The 15,728-nt window shown below is 42.7% G+C and overlaps 1 protein-coding gene across 1 annotated transcript in view; it reads left to right on the top strand.

Annotated features, from left to right (window-relative positions):
* The window catches only part of uhrf2 (ubiquitin like with PHD and ring finger domains 2), a 30,893-nt gene that overhangs the window by 4,952 nt on the left and 10,213 nt on the right, over nucleotides 1-15,728 (top strand). The window contains exons 2-6 of the mRNA XM_084572091.1: nucleotides 3,362-3,766; nucleotides 4,990-5,306; nucleotides 13,851-14,069; nucleotides 14,264-14,373; nucleotides 14,542-14,728. Coding sequence (XP_084428217.1) covers nucleotides 3,362-3,766; nucleotides 4,990-5,306; nucleotides 13,851-14,069; nucleotides 14,264-14,373; nucleotides 14,542-14,728 — 1,238 coding nt within the window. The remainder of the gene's footprint in view (nucleotides 1-3,361; nucleotides 3,767-4,989; nucleotides 5,307-13,850; nucleotides 14,070-14,263; nucleotides 14,374-14,541; nucleotides 14,729-15,728) is intronic.

Raw genomic sequence — 15,728 nt, 5'->3', positions numbered from 1 at the left:
TTCTGATTGAATATACGAGATCATTTTCAGTTCCAGTGAGCTGAGATGATGTCAAGCTTTGCGATTTTTATACCCTTATCTCAAATTAATATGGTCGAGAAGAACTGGGCTTTTAAAGTAAATAATTCATTACATTTTGGTTGTGGCCACATTTACATAAACATGCATGTCAATCGGTAATCTTACTGTTAGTTAACGGCATCTGTATGTGTTGATTATTTTTGAATATTGTATTACTTGACGCTATTATTTTGGTCAAACTACCTCGAAATAGGTCCTTTATAACCACCAATGCATATCTTAAGAAAGGACCTGCAAATTAAAGTTAAAAAAACAAACTTTATCGCCGTTCAAGGTAATTTGTGATAAAGAGTAGAGGATTTTTTTCAGACCGAACGACTGCGGAGAGAACGAAGGGGATAAAGGACCAAAGTGGGGAGCTGGTAAATGGCAGCAGGCATGCAGACACACCCCATGTGATTGTTTTTGGTAATATGACCTATTTTGTTCAACTCCTTGCCAACACAGTGGGAGGAGACAAGGAGTAATGGTGCAGGAGCGAGGGGTTTGGGGCGGCCTGTCTGAGAAAAAGCAGCTAATTTCTGCTCCGCAACGGAATCTCCTCACCACCTGCAGCTCCAGCTTGAGTTTCACACCTTTAAATGTCATTTCAGAATTAGGAGCTCGCACCCGATGATTGATTTCTCGGATCTGTTAATTCGATTCCACCTTTGCTTATGGCCTCATTGTTATGCGGGGGGATAGATGCGAAGTAGGTTGCGTTGATGTCGGAGTGATTTAAGAGCCTTTAAATCCTGACAGTAAGATACCGTGTGACGGCGTGTTGGCACAGTTATGAAAGATAATGCAATATTTTGGCCAAATCTCTCTGCCCCTGCTTTGAGATATGCAGATTCAAAAACACTATAAACAGATTTGCTCCAAAACAGAACAGCAGAGCTGATACAGACAAGACATGAAGGTTTAATATCTGAACAGCGGTATCCGTGTGGATGTTGAGTGTGTTTTTTTTACAACAGCCACAGGTCTTTGTCTTTCCTTTGTTCCATCTGGCATTACGCTCTCCTGTTTTCTTTGGCGCCCGTTACAGTGAGACATTAGGCTTTGAGAGACCTGTCGAAATTCAGCCGAGAAATTAGCCTCGTGGATAGGTGTTAATTATATTTCGCTCAACAATGAAATAGGCTAACACGCAGTCACGCGCAGTCACATAACACTGCTGCCATGCCAAGGAGTTTCGACTCTCATTTCTTCGAGCCTTTTGAGAAATCCACCAAGTGTCTTCGGGTTTGTCTGAAGCTTTGTTGCGATGAGTGCTCAGGACGCTCCCTCTGGGACGTTGAACATTTCACCGAGTCACATAATGAAAATACCAGACGCGACGTGTTTTTAAATTATTTATTACGGCGGGGGGGGGGGGGGGGGGGAGAAAATGTCACGTCCTTAGTCGGTGTGACATTATTCCGTCCGAGAGATCTCGTCCTCTGCGAATATATAAACCCTTTTCCCCTAACATTTTCCCCTTTAGTCGGTTATTCTTTGTTTGGAGGATTATTCCGCTCAGTGTGACTGAAGTCGGGGATGTAACACCTCGCAGCGAAAGTCTGATCACACTGACGGTAATGAAGTCGCTGTGGAAAGCGGGTGCAAACAGCTTAGATATCATTTATGTGTTTGGTGCAGTGCAATTCTGCTGCATATTCTGATACTCTCTCTGTGTCTGTGAGATTCTCCGTCCATCCAAACTGTACTTGTCAACAGTCGGGCTGCTTGCTGCATGTTCGGCCAGCAATCTATTTGTCTGTTTACCTTTCTTTTCTTAATGCAGTGTCAAAAAAATAACAAAAAACAACACTAGACAATTACTGAGTCTAAATCGAAGACCGAGCTTGGGCAGGGAAACAAAGAACTGGTGATATAGACTCCCACAGTAAGACAGACAGGTGAGTGTAACAACCAGTGTATGGCTGCGTTTGCACCACTGCTCCTCTGATCTAAATTTCATGAGACTATTAAAAAAACGGGGAGGGATGGGGAAATTGCGCTCGCTCCCTCCACCGCTCTCCTGCTACACTTCCAGCCGCTCTCCTCCTCATTGTCAAATAACGTAGAAGGGAGAAGGGGAGCGAGAGTGGCGGCCATGCTTGTCTCTCCAGCACAATGGGCTTGTGGGGTTGAATGCTGAAATGAATAGCTGATGTCTGTAATGAGTTGGCGAGTCCGCCATAAGCTCCGCTCCTAAGGCGGCAGCCGTACTGTATTCTTAACAGTGGATCGGCTGTGGCGGAAGAGCAAATTGGGTTTCTAATGGGTCCGTGTCGATTTTTTTCCTCCAAGAGCGAGTTGTTATTTATTTATTATTTTTTTGAGCAAACCATTTTCTGATACCCATATGCCGCACTGCCTGAAAGGGTCACGCTGATGATGATGATGGTGGTGGTGGTGGCGGTTTTGTGTCGACAGCAATTGTATATATATGATTCAGAGTCGTGGGGGTGGGGGGTGTTCTGGTTTGGTTGTCATAGCAACCCAGTCACTTCTTTCCCCAGCTATATCTCCTATCACTTTAATTCATGCGTTCATATCTTTTATTTATTTTTTTCCTTTTTAGAAGACCGCCGCGGATACTAGCGAGCGGAGCTTAGCGTCTATTTCTGTCGACCCGTGAATGTAAATGAGCACATGGCGTCGGTAGTGCCAGCTTCCCTGTCAAAGGTGTTAATTGTCACAAATATTTCCCCCTCTCTCAGAATAAGTGGAATCCGTTGAAACGCCAACTATTATGTTTAGCTAAACGCGTGTTGAATCGCTTGCTGAACACTGGCTAATTTAAGAACAGAGAGCAGATGTGGTTGCAGTTTGACTCCTGAGCGGCATCCTTAAACAACGCTGGCGTAGTTCTGTCTGACTAGTGCTGTGCGGTTACAGTATGTTTTCTCTCACTGCACTCACTGTTGTTTTCTTTGTAGCGTGTTTCTTGTTTGTCCTTGACAAGCAGCCTCGTGGATTTGTCCGAGGGCACTCTGTGGCGCAGCGGTGTTCATTTCACATCGCGCAGATGTCCATTAGGAAAGATATTAAGGACAAAATTAAAATTAAATGACTGAAGGGTTGTTACGGACATTTGTGCAATTAAACGTTGATGTCCTGTAAAATTAGATGGAACTAATGATGGAACAACTATCTAATTTAAAGTCTGGTCATTTAAGTTTTGGCTCCACTTTTTTATTTTTATGGACTAGATCATTGATTTAATAAATAAATTTATCGAATAAGCAGGTCTTTATACATCTGTACAACAGTTCCTACAAGCTGGTAACTTTTATCTCTATGTATTTAGATGGAAGATGGCCAGACGCTGTTTGACTACAACGTGGGTCTCAACGACATCGTCCAGCTGCTGATTCGCTCACAGACCGACCCTCCCGACAGCCCCGCCGCCAAGGACTCCTCGGTCGTGGCGTGCAGTTCTGCTCCCGCGTCCGACTCCAAGTCTGAAAGCCACGACTCCCCGGCTCCCGTCTCCCCCGCCGCCGCCGCTGCTATGGAAACTTCCTCCAGTATAGACAATGAGAACAGCAGCGTCACTACCAGCACTGTTATTGAAACCAATCCAGACACCAGCGCTACCAGTAACTCAACCAGTACCAAAAATGGGTTCAAGTCCTCCAGTCCAGCACAGGACACCCAGCCACCCACGTCCAGCAGGAACACACTAGTCGACCCGGGAATCGGCGTGTACAAGGTGAGGATGGACGTGTCAAAACTGTGCATTAAAATAGCTGTTCTGGGTTTTAGCTGCTCACTGCCAGAAATTCTTGGGCTGCTCTGTGCTTGGACATCTAATAAAATTACAGACTTCAGATTGCCTTGTATATATGAAGCTCATGCAATCTGATATAATTTAGCTTGAAACAATGTGCTTTTCCACCAGATTTTATAGCTTAATATGAGCTCCATGACATTAATACTACGCTGTACTCACCAGACGTCCATTACATAGTTAACCATCATTCTCAAGTTTTAGTCGTCTCTTGGTCTGATACACTAAATGTTTTTAATTTATTATGGCTTTCTAAGACTACTCTTGTGAAGAAGGCACATTAGACCACACATTGGAAACATGTGTATACACCCCATCACTAACCACTTTGCACATCATAAAAAAAACCTACAGTCCTAGCTTGACTCACCAAGCCCATACTTGGTGAGTCAACGGTTGGCTATTGCATTTTTGTTGGCTGACCCACACGTCTGAGAACTGTGCGCGCGCGGTTACTAGAGTCTCTCTTTGATGCTTACAGTCCGCACAAACGATCAATACTCAAGTAGATCAGCTGAAAACTGCTCGACCTCACTGGATGTCAAGGTCACATGCTTTTACAGACTTCAGGATTCACAAAGTAACACGATTAACGTGGATGGGTTTGATTTCAAGAGGGCTTCTGTAAGATTTGCGCACACAAACATTTGAAGGTTAGCATCACAAAATATTTAAAGTTTTAAAATTGCTACCAAGAGAATTAGTCAAAGTCTTAGTCCATTTACCGCAAAGTGCCTGTAACTGATATTAATCACATAGCTCTAGTGTTTTAATGAGTTTATAGGCTGGGGTGACGTTGGTAATAGTCTAACAAATCCATTTCTAGAGAGAACAAGAGACACAAAATAGATGAAATATTACAATATGAATCAGAGTAAAGTTTCAGAGTAGTACCTATTAAAGCAGTTCTTACCATCCAGAAATACAGCATTTATAAGAAAAAAGGATGGCAACACAATTTTCTGATGGATTCGTCTCTGAGATATACTTTTCATAATCTCCAGGGTACGAAATTGTGTATAAAATGCATTCATTTTAAGTACATGATTTTTAGTAAATGGTCCTAAAAGTACAAAAAAAAAAAAAGGGTTTTCGCTACACAACCCACAGCAGTCAGTGTTATTTTTGTCCTTGTGTCTCCTCAGATTAACGAGCTGGTGGACTGCAGAGACGTCAGCATCGGTGCCTGGTTTGAGGCCTGCGTCGAAAACGTTACACGCGCTCCCAAAGAACAGATAACGCCCACCAAGGGCAAAGTGGGCCGGCCTCCAAAAAGGACTAATGGAAAGCTGGAGGCCGAGCAGGTACCGACCCACGGCCCGGGTCAAACGGACAGTAAGAGGAATAGTGTTGTGTTGAACTCGGAGAGCAACGGAGCCTCCACCTCTCAGACAGACTCTACAGCGGCAACAGACGGCAAGGACAGAGAAGAGGACGTAGTTTACCACATTAAATATGAAGAGTAAGTAACGGCCTGTTATGCCGGGAACAGCTTAACTGATTTTGGTTGCGGTGATAACAAGCGTATCATCTGATGAATAAAAATCATTCCAGACGGTAAAATGCTGCTTATGATCAGACAGAATAGTGTGAATATGTGCCTCCTTCACCGCATGAACTATTTTTACCGTGAATCTAATGATGTTTTAAAGGTGTTCACGCTGAAAACATAAATACATAGATGTGAGTGTATGCGTAGGGACTGTGGTTCAGCTCATTGGGAAGTGCAGCCTGCTGTCTGTCTCCTGGCAGTACAGGGGGATGGAGAAAAGAGGGCTTGTGTAGTTGATGCTACAATTTGGACTCTATCTCTCGCGTTCCCCTTCCCCGGCAAATTCATTCAGAAGCCGACGTTTCCATGGTAACTCATGAGTTCTCGGGAGCATTACTTCTTCGCTTGCCTCCTTCAGCTTTGTCTGTAATTGCTGTGAACATGCCACCGGTGAGACATAGCCTCCTCGCTGTGTCTGTCGTGGTGTGCATTTGCAAGTGTGTTTCCGTCAAGGGATGTAATACCAGAGAAATGGTATCAAGGTTTGCTGAGCAGTCATTGTGTGTTTTCTTTTATTCAAACTTCATTCCCATTTTGCATTCTTCAGTCTGCCAAATCCCTGGTATTTCGCTTTGATGTGAGCTGTCGTTTGCAGTGGGACGGGAGAGTTCCTGCAGGGACAATCCAATAATCCACACAGTTTTACGGCCCTCCTTTTTATCCACATATATAAAAAAAAAAATATTTGTTTATCTGCGTAGTCAGATTATTTAGCTTCTTGTCCTTATATATGAGAGGGAAGTAAGGGCCCAAGCTAGCTTTAAACCTAGAATGTCACAAGAATATATGATTTATGTCTTTGCCAACTGAGCCGAGAATACAGTCCCAGTTGTTGTGCGCCCAAGAAGCTGCACAGTTACGAATGCAGGAGATTTAAATCGTCGGTTTTGGTTGCGGCTCGTCTAATGTAATCTTTTTTTGCCTCCTACAAAATGCGTAGTAAACCGCTGCGTCCCGAGCTCCATTCCAAGCTTCTCCAATCATTTTGTTTGCCACAGAAAAGTGGAGGGTGGGTAAGATTGCGCCGCTCTCCCACGCACACACACACACACATACCCCCACCCTCCCAAACACCTGCCTGCACAGACAGACAACCACCCCCGACGAAGTAAACCGCCATGTTTTTGCATGAGCGTTTCGGGGCCGCGTTTCTACAGAATATAATGAGCCGCAAAAATCAAAGCGACAGAATCTGCTCTCGGCTGCTCCTAAGAACTGAGTTGGTGTAATGTGTGTGACTCACAGATGTGGTGTGATGGTTCGAGCTTGGCTGATTTTGCGTGCGGATAGTAAGAAATTCTAATAACATGTATGAATATTTGTCATAAGAGAGGCAGCGTGGTTGTAAGTGCTACCTCGTAATTTTGTAATTAAACTTTCATTTTATTAAAGTGCGTTAATGAGCCCAGGCAGCTTGAAAACAAACTGTACGTCTGAACTGAATCATATTTCTTACGCTAAGGCAGGGTTTTTTGTGCGTTTAAATAGGCAACTGAATTTATGGCTGTCTTTTCCCTAGAATATTTTATGCATATCTCTGCCATAGATTTAATATAGCTTTTTATTATTATTATATTAGCATTAAAGGCTTCAACTATACAAACAGGGTATTATTTTCCCTGTCACTCAACCACTAGACAACGGGATCGCCCAGGACAGATCACATACGAGTTTTCAGAACAACACGTCGGCAGGTTATTACCAACATTGTCACCTTCCCGCTCTCCAATCTCTGCCCCTTGGAAGACCTTATTACATCTCAGGGTTCACCGGCTTAAACTATGGAATTAACAAAGGCTGAATTTCATTTAGCTTCAGTTTCAGGGTCCTGATATTTTTCATCCTGCCTCACTGTCTAACAATAAAGACTTACAAGGGCAGTTAAATATAACGGATGTAACAAAGAGACATATTGAAAGAGTTTATCACCCTGTGTGTGAAATAGTGTTTAATCACACCCGATACTTATATAAAAAGTATTAAATAATTGACATTGCTTTCCAGAAATCTTTTTTTGTGAGTTTATTACAAAAAAGCCAAATGTTATTTACCCTGATTCTATTTTTAAAAGCAATAAAAGGGAAACATCCAAGGGGTTGAATCATTTTTATAGACACTGCATGTGTTTAAGCTAAATGTGGAGGTTTCGATTAGAGGTTAGGGGGCTTATTTAATAGGTTCTGTCCTCCTACAGTAATTTAAAACGGATCCACAGTATGCAGTGGAAGAGATCCCACTAGTATTTAAAGTAGTGGCAGCTGGCCTGCTGTTATCTGAGCTACTTGACAACTATTGAGAGTTTTATCTACTGTAGCTTCCAATTTAGTAAGTGACAAAGAAACAAGGACGAAAGAAAGTTCCTCTTTCTCGCTCACCCACGCTCTGTCTCGTTTTCCACACGGAGCAGTCAGTGGCTACATTAACGTGGACAGTGGATGTTTGCAAATAACTTGAATGACGGCCAATCAGAACAGATGTACCTCATGTAACCGGCTCAGTCGGAACAAACTGTCCCAACGCGGCCTGATCGCTACCAACATGTCGGTAGCAAAATAACGAGCTGTTGAAAACTTGTGTCTGTTTTGGTCATCGTTTTTCTGTTGAAGGAATTCAGCGTTGTCGTTTTAAGCATGTGTCAAAAAACATGTATGAAAAAGGTCAGTGGTGTTCAGCTTTCTAAAATTCTTCCTCATTACATAGCGATGAGTTCAATTTCAGCAACTTTTTTTCATATTGCACAGTCGAGGGACTCTCAGTATTCTGTTACTTTGCGAGACTAAACAAACTACAAACATGTGTCTCGGTTGTAGCTCAGTAAACCATTCACTGTGTCAGCGTATTCAGTTCTTCTCAGTATTTCACATGTAGTCTCCCTTTGGCCTTTTAGAGTTGTCCAGAAACCGTTTGACGGACATTCAGGTCAAGCGAGAGTATTGGTGTGGCTACCAAACAGGACATAGTTGGAATGCACTTGAAAGCAACATCCACAGAGAGTAGCCTCCGCCCATTAACCATGAGCAGTTGTATGCTGAATCCGCTGAATTGCTGCCAAACGGTTTGGCAGCTGCCGTTGGTGCCAAAATGGTCCAACACAATACAGGCTCAGCTTCCTGTTCCTCTGATCGTTGCATGAACAAAAAAAAATAAAAAAGTGTTTTCAGCGGGTTTGACGAGTTATTAGAAGGCATTTTGTTTACAGTTGTAGGCTCGCCCAGTCTGAATGGGAGTCATTGTCTTTCTATTAGTTTGTAATTGTACAATACGGGTCAGTAGACAACAGCGGAAACTCTGGGTTTCCACAATCATGGCGGTCGGTGGTGTCCTGCGTGGACGTCCGCATGCAGGACAGAATTTGCAACCATGCAGACACACCAGAAAAGTAACATTCATATGTTAAATAGTAAGAACACAATTTCTTCTTCCTTTTTTTGGGCTTTTTGAACTTTTGCATGCTGTGCAGCGTAACAAATGTGCAAAATAATCGCCTCCTTGCTGTCAGGAGGTGGCTGTCATGTTTTGTAGAGCACATGTGTGGAATGTGTCTGTGTACGCAGACCCTGGATTGCAGAAGGTTTCGAAACACATCTGCTATCCGTGCGCAAATCAGCAGCTGTCTGCGTTCGTTCGTTCGGGAGTGCTGCTTGGACCTAAATGTGTAGAAATAAAATATCCAGTAATAAAAAAAATTTAATTTAATACACAGACGTATATAAAGCCGGTTTCATCAGATAATAAAATAATCCAGGCAAGAATAGCAAGGCCTCGCTAATTCACGTATCAAATTGCAGAGATAGTAGCTTCTGTTTAATTCATCTGAGACAGTGTGCAGTCATGTTTTCCCATTAAGTTAATTATAGTGCATCCATTATGTGATTCTGCTACATTTACGGCTGTATGAAAACACAGAAATCATATTCTGCTGCAGTAATTGTAGGCCAGAGTGTAGGTCTATAAATGTCCGCGCAGAGAAAACTACATGCATTCGTCAATTTTATATAACATCACGCTTCAGAAATGTCTGCTTACAATGCTATTACAGTATTAATATTTTATGTTATTTGGTTTTTAATACACAGTACATCCGAAAGCAGGACAGAGAGCTTGTGTGGTCTTAAGTTCGGCCACTTCTGCTTCCCTTGTTTTGCTCCCCGTTCTCCTGCTGTTCATGCTGAGTACTATTATGCTCCAAAGCAGATATTCGTCTCCCGTGTGTGTGTGTGTGTGTGTGTGTGTGTGTGTGTATACACATGTGCATGTTGGCATGTGTCTGGGTGTTTTTGTGTGGCTTGTGTTCACCCCCGTACTCTTCCTAAAAACCACAGTAATCCCTTGGGCCTAAAAAAGGAAATCCCTACACTGTGCCCCGGGCTCCTCTTCCTGGGAGCACGCTAGTGGTGCAGCAGCTCTTACACTCTGTCTCTGTAGGTCCTGTCCAGTCATTTTAAAATGGCTTAAAATATACAATATAGTCTTCTCTGTAAAAAAAAGTAAAGCATATTTTGCCAGCATGAAAACTTGACATGTTGGGTATTCCAGTCATTTTTATCCAGAGCTCAATAGATCGTTGTTGGATATGTGTCAGTGCAGACTGTCTGCAAAAGTAGCCAGTTTTGACTCAGCTTTCCCAGAAACACACACGCACGCACGCACACACACTGCTCGCTCATGCACGCTATCTCCACTTCCCCGGTGACCTCCCACTGCTTGAGTGGACCTGAGTGTTTGGGCTATTGCGCAGCTAAACTTCAGCGCTAACCCCGTTGTTCATCTGCGAGCATAATCTCAGCTACCGGTGAAGCACGCAAGCTGTCAATTTATTTCTAAGTCAGGCCTGATTCTTACGGCTCGAGGATGATTGGCAGGCAGGAAACCTGTGCAATTAACCCCACTCTATCCACTCTGAGTTTGATAGACAAGGAGCCGTTTCACACTTATTCAGATCGCCGTTTGGCAAAGGAGGGGCATTTAAAAGTGTGCAGGACGTGAAAGTAGGTGTTCTTAAGAACCAAAAAAAAAAGGTTCACTTTCAGTAAACATGTCAGACTTTAATAGCATCTGAAGCGATGGTTTGACATTTTAGAAAACATGCTGTCTGTATGGTGAATATGAAGCCGGCAGCATGTTGAGACAGAAAAGAAGAGCCAAGCTGCATCCAAGTGACAACTTTCAACTATTAGCACTGCTGTGACTTTGAGGGCTTTATGGCGGGTTGCGTGCCAGTCAATGTCTTTGCGGGCATAGTACCATCCTGGAGTTTTCCACATAGCCCATTATGAAAGATTGATGTGGCTACTGGGTATGAAAATTTAAGCCAATGCAGAAGTGGGTCAAAGAGCTCCAAAAAATGTCCAGTAGACATTCAAAAATCAGCTTCTCTCATTAATTAGAAAGTCAATACTAGTTTTCCAGAGGTCATTATGCTGCAAAATCGCTACCTTTACTTCAAGTTGCTGCATCGATGTGCTAACAGTTCTTTAATTAAACACATATAGGCCATTCTTTCAGTCATTTTGATTTTGACGCAGCAAGCCAGGGTAAACACCGGTGTAACTGATACGGTTAGTTATGTCCCTGCTCCATTTAGGCGGGCCAGGACCCTGGTATTCGCTGCTTTGACTTGCCAAAACGGTTGCTGTGAAAACAGCCTATCAGGCCTCCAAGGACCTGTTCAGGCCTTGCATTAAGATCCGATCTGGGCTATCCGATCGCAAGTGGCCAGCTTTAGGTGCGTGTGTTCAGACCTGGCATTATAACACGCGTCTCCAGATCCAATCTCAGCTTCACGCCCCAGACAACAGAGAGCGCCGAGACCAGCGCTGTGTCATGTGTGTGCGTCATGACTTTGGCACACACGTTCAGTTATTATTTATTGATCCCCGCCCTGGTGTTAGCTAGACCTTCACATAACTCTTTAACCCTGGAAGTTTCCATGCGCGCTGTCATCTCCCGTAATGAAGGGAAATTAAGACGTTATTGAAGAAACACGTAACCACGCACTGCTCCTCATCCATCAACATAACCTCATGCTTTTGCGCTATTTAATGACAGAATCACTCTTGTGTTCTCGTATTAAATACTTTAATTTGTTAATTCTTGATGAGTTAACAGCTAGAGGGAGTGAACAAACATCACTTACGGCTCTTTTTCCTTTTCAGACGATCATTTATAAAAGCTGCCTGTTTTTTTCTTTTCCTGAATGAATGAGGCAGTCCAGACGCATTGCTTTAACACTTCCGAAAGAATGCGTACAAATGTGGTCAGAGATAGGATCTCTCAAATGCGATCTCAATGCGTCCTAGGGGTGTTCACATCCGTCTTTTACGCTGGCAACTTGCCATGGGATTTCCCAGACTGGATGTTAATGCCAGGTCTGAACAGGCCCCAAGATATATATATATATCTATCTATATGTGTGACATGTATGGTTGATGTTTCACATGAACCCCTCACTCTGCCCCAGCTCCTCCCTCTTATCCAAATATCCAAAAAAATAAAAAATAATCTAGAGAAAATCATTGCCAAACTGAGGGATGCAAAATGTTGTTTGCCTCATCATGACATTTAAGACCTGTCAATCAATCCAGATGAGGTGACAGGTTAAAATCACTCATTTTCGCTTTTGTATGAAGGTTAAAATGAAACAAAAACAAAACTACTCTATCGGGACTTCCCTTTTTCATCCAGTGATTCTAGGCACCTCTATGTTAGAGCTGTAGAGAATACGGGACAGTGTTGTTTATATTATGTAAAAAGATAAAGTAGTCCACTGTAGCTTTGATGCCACACAGTAGTTTGAGCCAAAGCTTTAAAACAGACATTAAATAACGAAAAAAAAAAACTGTCTAGCCGCGTGGATGTTTTCTTTAGCCTACGGTATTTTTGCCATTACTACGTATCTGCTTATGTTGGCTGCTGGTCATCATTAGTCACCTCACCTTTACGCACCCTGCTGTTGTTCACTGCGGCAAAGAGTGCGACACTTCCCAGAAACTATGCTCAGCGCACGGATGACTCAAGCTTGATCAAACCGCACAGGAGATTTCTTGTTTGCTAAAATGTCTGACTTTAAAAGAGCACGCAGATTACAGTAAAGCTCCGGCAGCTACAGTACAGCTATTATACGGAGTGGTCATTTACTGTTCTGTCTTTCCCCTTTAAAACTACAGATCCGGGGAGGAGAGGGGTGGTGGTGGGGAGAGTCTGAAAATTGTAATTTAGCAAAAGAATGTGGAGACAATGAACGTCAGTCATACATGATCTCTTGGAAAACAGTGGTGCAGTTGTAAAGCGGTAACGAGTACGCTTTCCAAGTCGCAGTAACGCCGCTGTGTTAAATTGATTTTCTGTGTAGATTAATGTGGCGGAAAGCTATAGCGGTGAAAATCCTTCATAATCCCTCGCTCAAAAAAACCCAGTCAGGAAGCTGTTGTGGGGAAATTTGTCATGTTATGTGGAGACAGTTGTCTAAAAAGCTATAGCATGTGAACAAGTTGTATTTTATTGACGAAAGATTTGTAATTATTTTAGTTATCACTCCCTAAGGTGTTGTATCTGTGTGTATATAATATGTAAAACTAATCAAGCATAAAATTGCCATCTACCTAAAAGCTTGACATGTGGTCAAGTATGTTTGTGGTTGAATCTCGTAGCAAATCAAATTGTTTTCTTGCATCAGACAAAAGAAGGCAGATTAAGGAACTTAATTAACCTTTAAATAAACTGGTTAATTGACCCTTTGTTGGCCTTCTTGGTTGCTGGACTACTACCTTTTGTCAAGTCCGGACTTCCTGTGTTACTGTTGCTAGGTCTTTTCCAACAGGAAAAAACGTTAAAAACCTGTAGTTAGCATCGAAGGTTGGATTTGTGATTCTTCAAAAAATTTGAAAAACATACAGTCAACAAGTGTGGGTACCATGGAGGAAACAACCAATAGTCTAACCTAGCAACAGTAACGTAAGCGTAGGGTAGGAGCTGTCGGGTTGGTGGTCAGCAGACCAATCAGAAGGCCACAAAGCATTAATTACATTTCACCATAACAGAGTTCCTTGCTTGTTCCTGTACAGGAAAGGTTATGTTGCATATCAGTGGAGCCGTCTCAATGCATTGCCCTGTCTCTGACTCACTAGTCTGAAGAGCTGCTTGTTGAATTATTATTTTTTTTTTTTTTACATTGTTACGATCCAAGGTTTACTGCAACTATTACAATGTCAAGTGCTCTGCGGTATCTTCCATTTTCAATTCCAAACAAAGAAATGTAGCCATCATAAAATGCATATTTGTTCGTCCTTATAATGAAAATGTCCCCAAAGAAATGCGATGGCATTCACCAAGTGTAACTGTTAACTTCAGACAGACTGTTTTCACAGTAGATAACATTATGAATGTGGGGTGATGACAATGGTGATAAAAAATTCATGAGCCTCTCCTCTCCTCTCCCCTCCTCTCCTCTCCCAGCTACCCAGAGAACGGCGTTGTGGAGATCCGACCGGTGCATGTGCGGCCACGTGCCCGAACCTTGCTGCGGTGGGACCAGCTCCAGGTGGGCATGCACGTGATGGTCAACTACAACATGGAGACGCCTGACGAAAGGGGCTTCTGGTTTGACGCGGAGGTCGTGAACCTCAATCAAACCTCCCGCACCAACAAGGAGCTTCGAGTCAATATCCTCCTGGGGTGAGGATCTTCCTTCCTAGGTGGGAGGGTGATGCATTGGGTGTAAACTGGATGATTTCTGTTTTATTTTCTTCATCAGAATATCACTGTGGACATTTTTTATTTGTTTTTCTGCTTTAGTTTTCTGTTCTTTCATTTCCCTTTCTTTCTATCTGTCTTCCTCTTTCTCTGTATTTCTCTCACCCTCCATCCAGGGGTCCTGGAGATGTAATCGCAGATTGTAAAGTTCAGTTTCTGGATGAAATCTACCAGTTGGAGAAACCAGGAGCTCGTGCACTATCAGTTGCAGATGGGCAGTTTAAACGTACGAACCAGATCACAGGCACTAAAACACACCGTGAAAATATTGACGAACCTGCCCACAATGGTTTTTGAAGATGTATTGATGTGCATCGGTATCGTGATATCTTCTTCTTGCTCGTACGGTCGCTCAAATGTGTATGAATCTTTAGTTCTCGCTTCTTGGCTCCAGGGAAGAGCGGGCCCGAGTGCAAGCACTGCAAGGCCGACCCTGACGCAGAGTGTCGATTCTGCTCCTGCTGTGTGTGCGGTGGGAAGCAGGATGCTCACATGCAGCTGCTGTGCGATGAGTGCAACATGGCGTTCCACATCTACTGCCTCAACCCACCTCTGGCCACCATCCCAGACGACGAGGACTGGTGAGAGAAAAAGAGAGAGAAAGTTAAAGTGTAGCACAACAATTATCTTGAAGATTGTAAAAAGGCTGATTAATGATATTCCGCGTGGGCTAAACTGTACCTGTGGAGTGATTTAAGTGGTGATTGAAGTGAGGTTAAAATGACTCACAACAACGTCATAACGCTGCCACAGGTGGGAGCAACTTTGAATGGCTTTCTAACAAGCAGAGGTGTTTCTTATTATGTAAAAAAAATAAGAAACACCTTATTTTGTGTGTAAAAAAAATAAGAAAAGAAAGTAAAGCTCTTTTTGAAGTTACTTCAGTTACTGAGAGGAAGAGACCGACCTTTATTTCTGTTTTGGCATATTTACATAGAAAACTGAAAAAAAACTCCATTATCATGTGTTCAAGGATTGTCCGTTGCTTCCACAGTATTAAAAATATTATAATGGGAAATATATGGTGAAGCTGTGTTTGAGACATTATACCTTGGTAGGAGACAAGCTCGTATTATCGGCTTCAATTTATTCAATTTCAAGTAGGAAAACTGTTTTATGATGGAGAAATTTACATTTGTTCAAGGCCTCAAACGAGTCAAGTCTGAGTGTGTGAGATTGGTTTGATCAAACTTCAACCCGCTGTACTAAAAATACTTAGTGCTTTACATTTTCTGTTAAAAAAAAAAAAGTTACGTATTTGTGAAAAATTGACCGTAACATTAGTTACCACCATTCTGTGTTTTGGACACGTGTTCTGGTATAAACAATAAACAATGTCCAGTGCGTTCCATATATTCAGATTCTTGAAATCCATTCATTTTCAGTCACAGAAGATACTCTCACCATGTTGAAAATATTACAGCACTGTCTAAAATCCATATACTTCACACACGCCTCCTTTCCCCCTTCCTGTAGCTTAGCTATATGCACTTCCACACTGGTGCGCCCCCTAGGTAAAACCCCGGAACTGCATGTAAATACATGAACACAGTGACCTAAATTAAAGATAACTGCAAAATA

Source organism: Chelon labrosus (genome assembly GCF_963514085.1).
Source record: "Chelon labrosus genome assembly, chromosome: 22".
In the NCBI taxonomy this organism is placed as follows: domain Eukaryota; kingdom Metazoa; phylum Chordata; class Actinopteri; order Mugiliformes; family Mugilidae; genus Chelon; species Chelon labrosus.
This window is presented reverse-complemented; position numbering and strand designations above follow the sequence as displayed.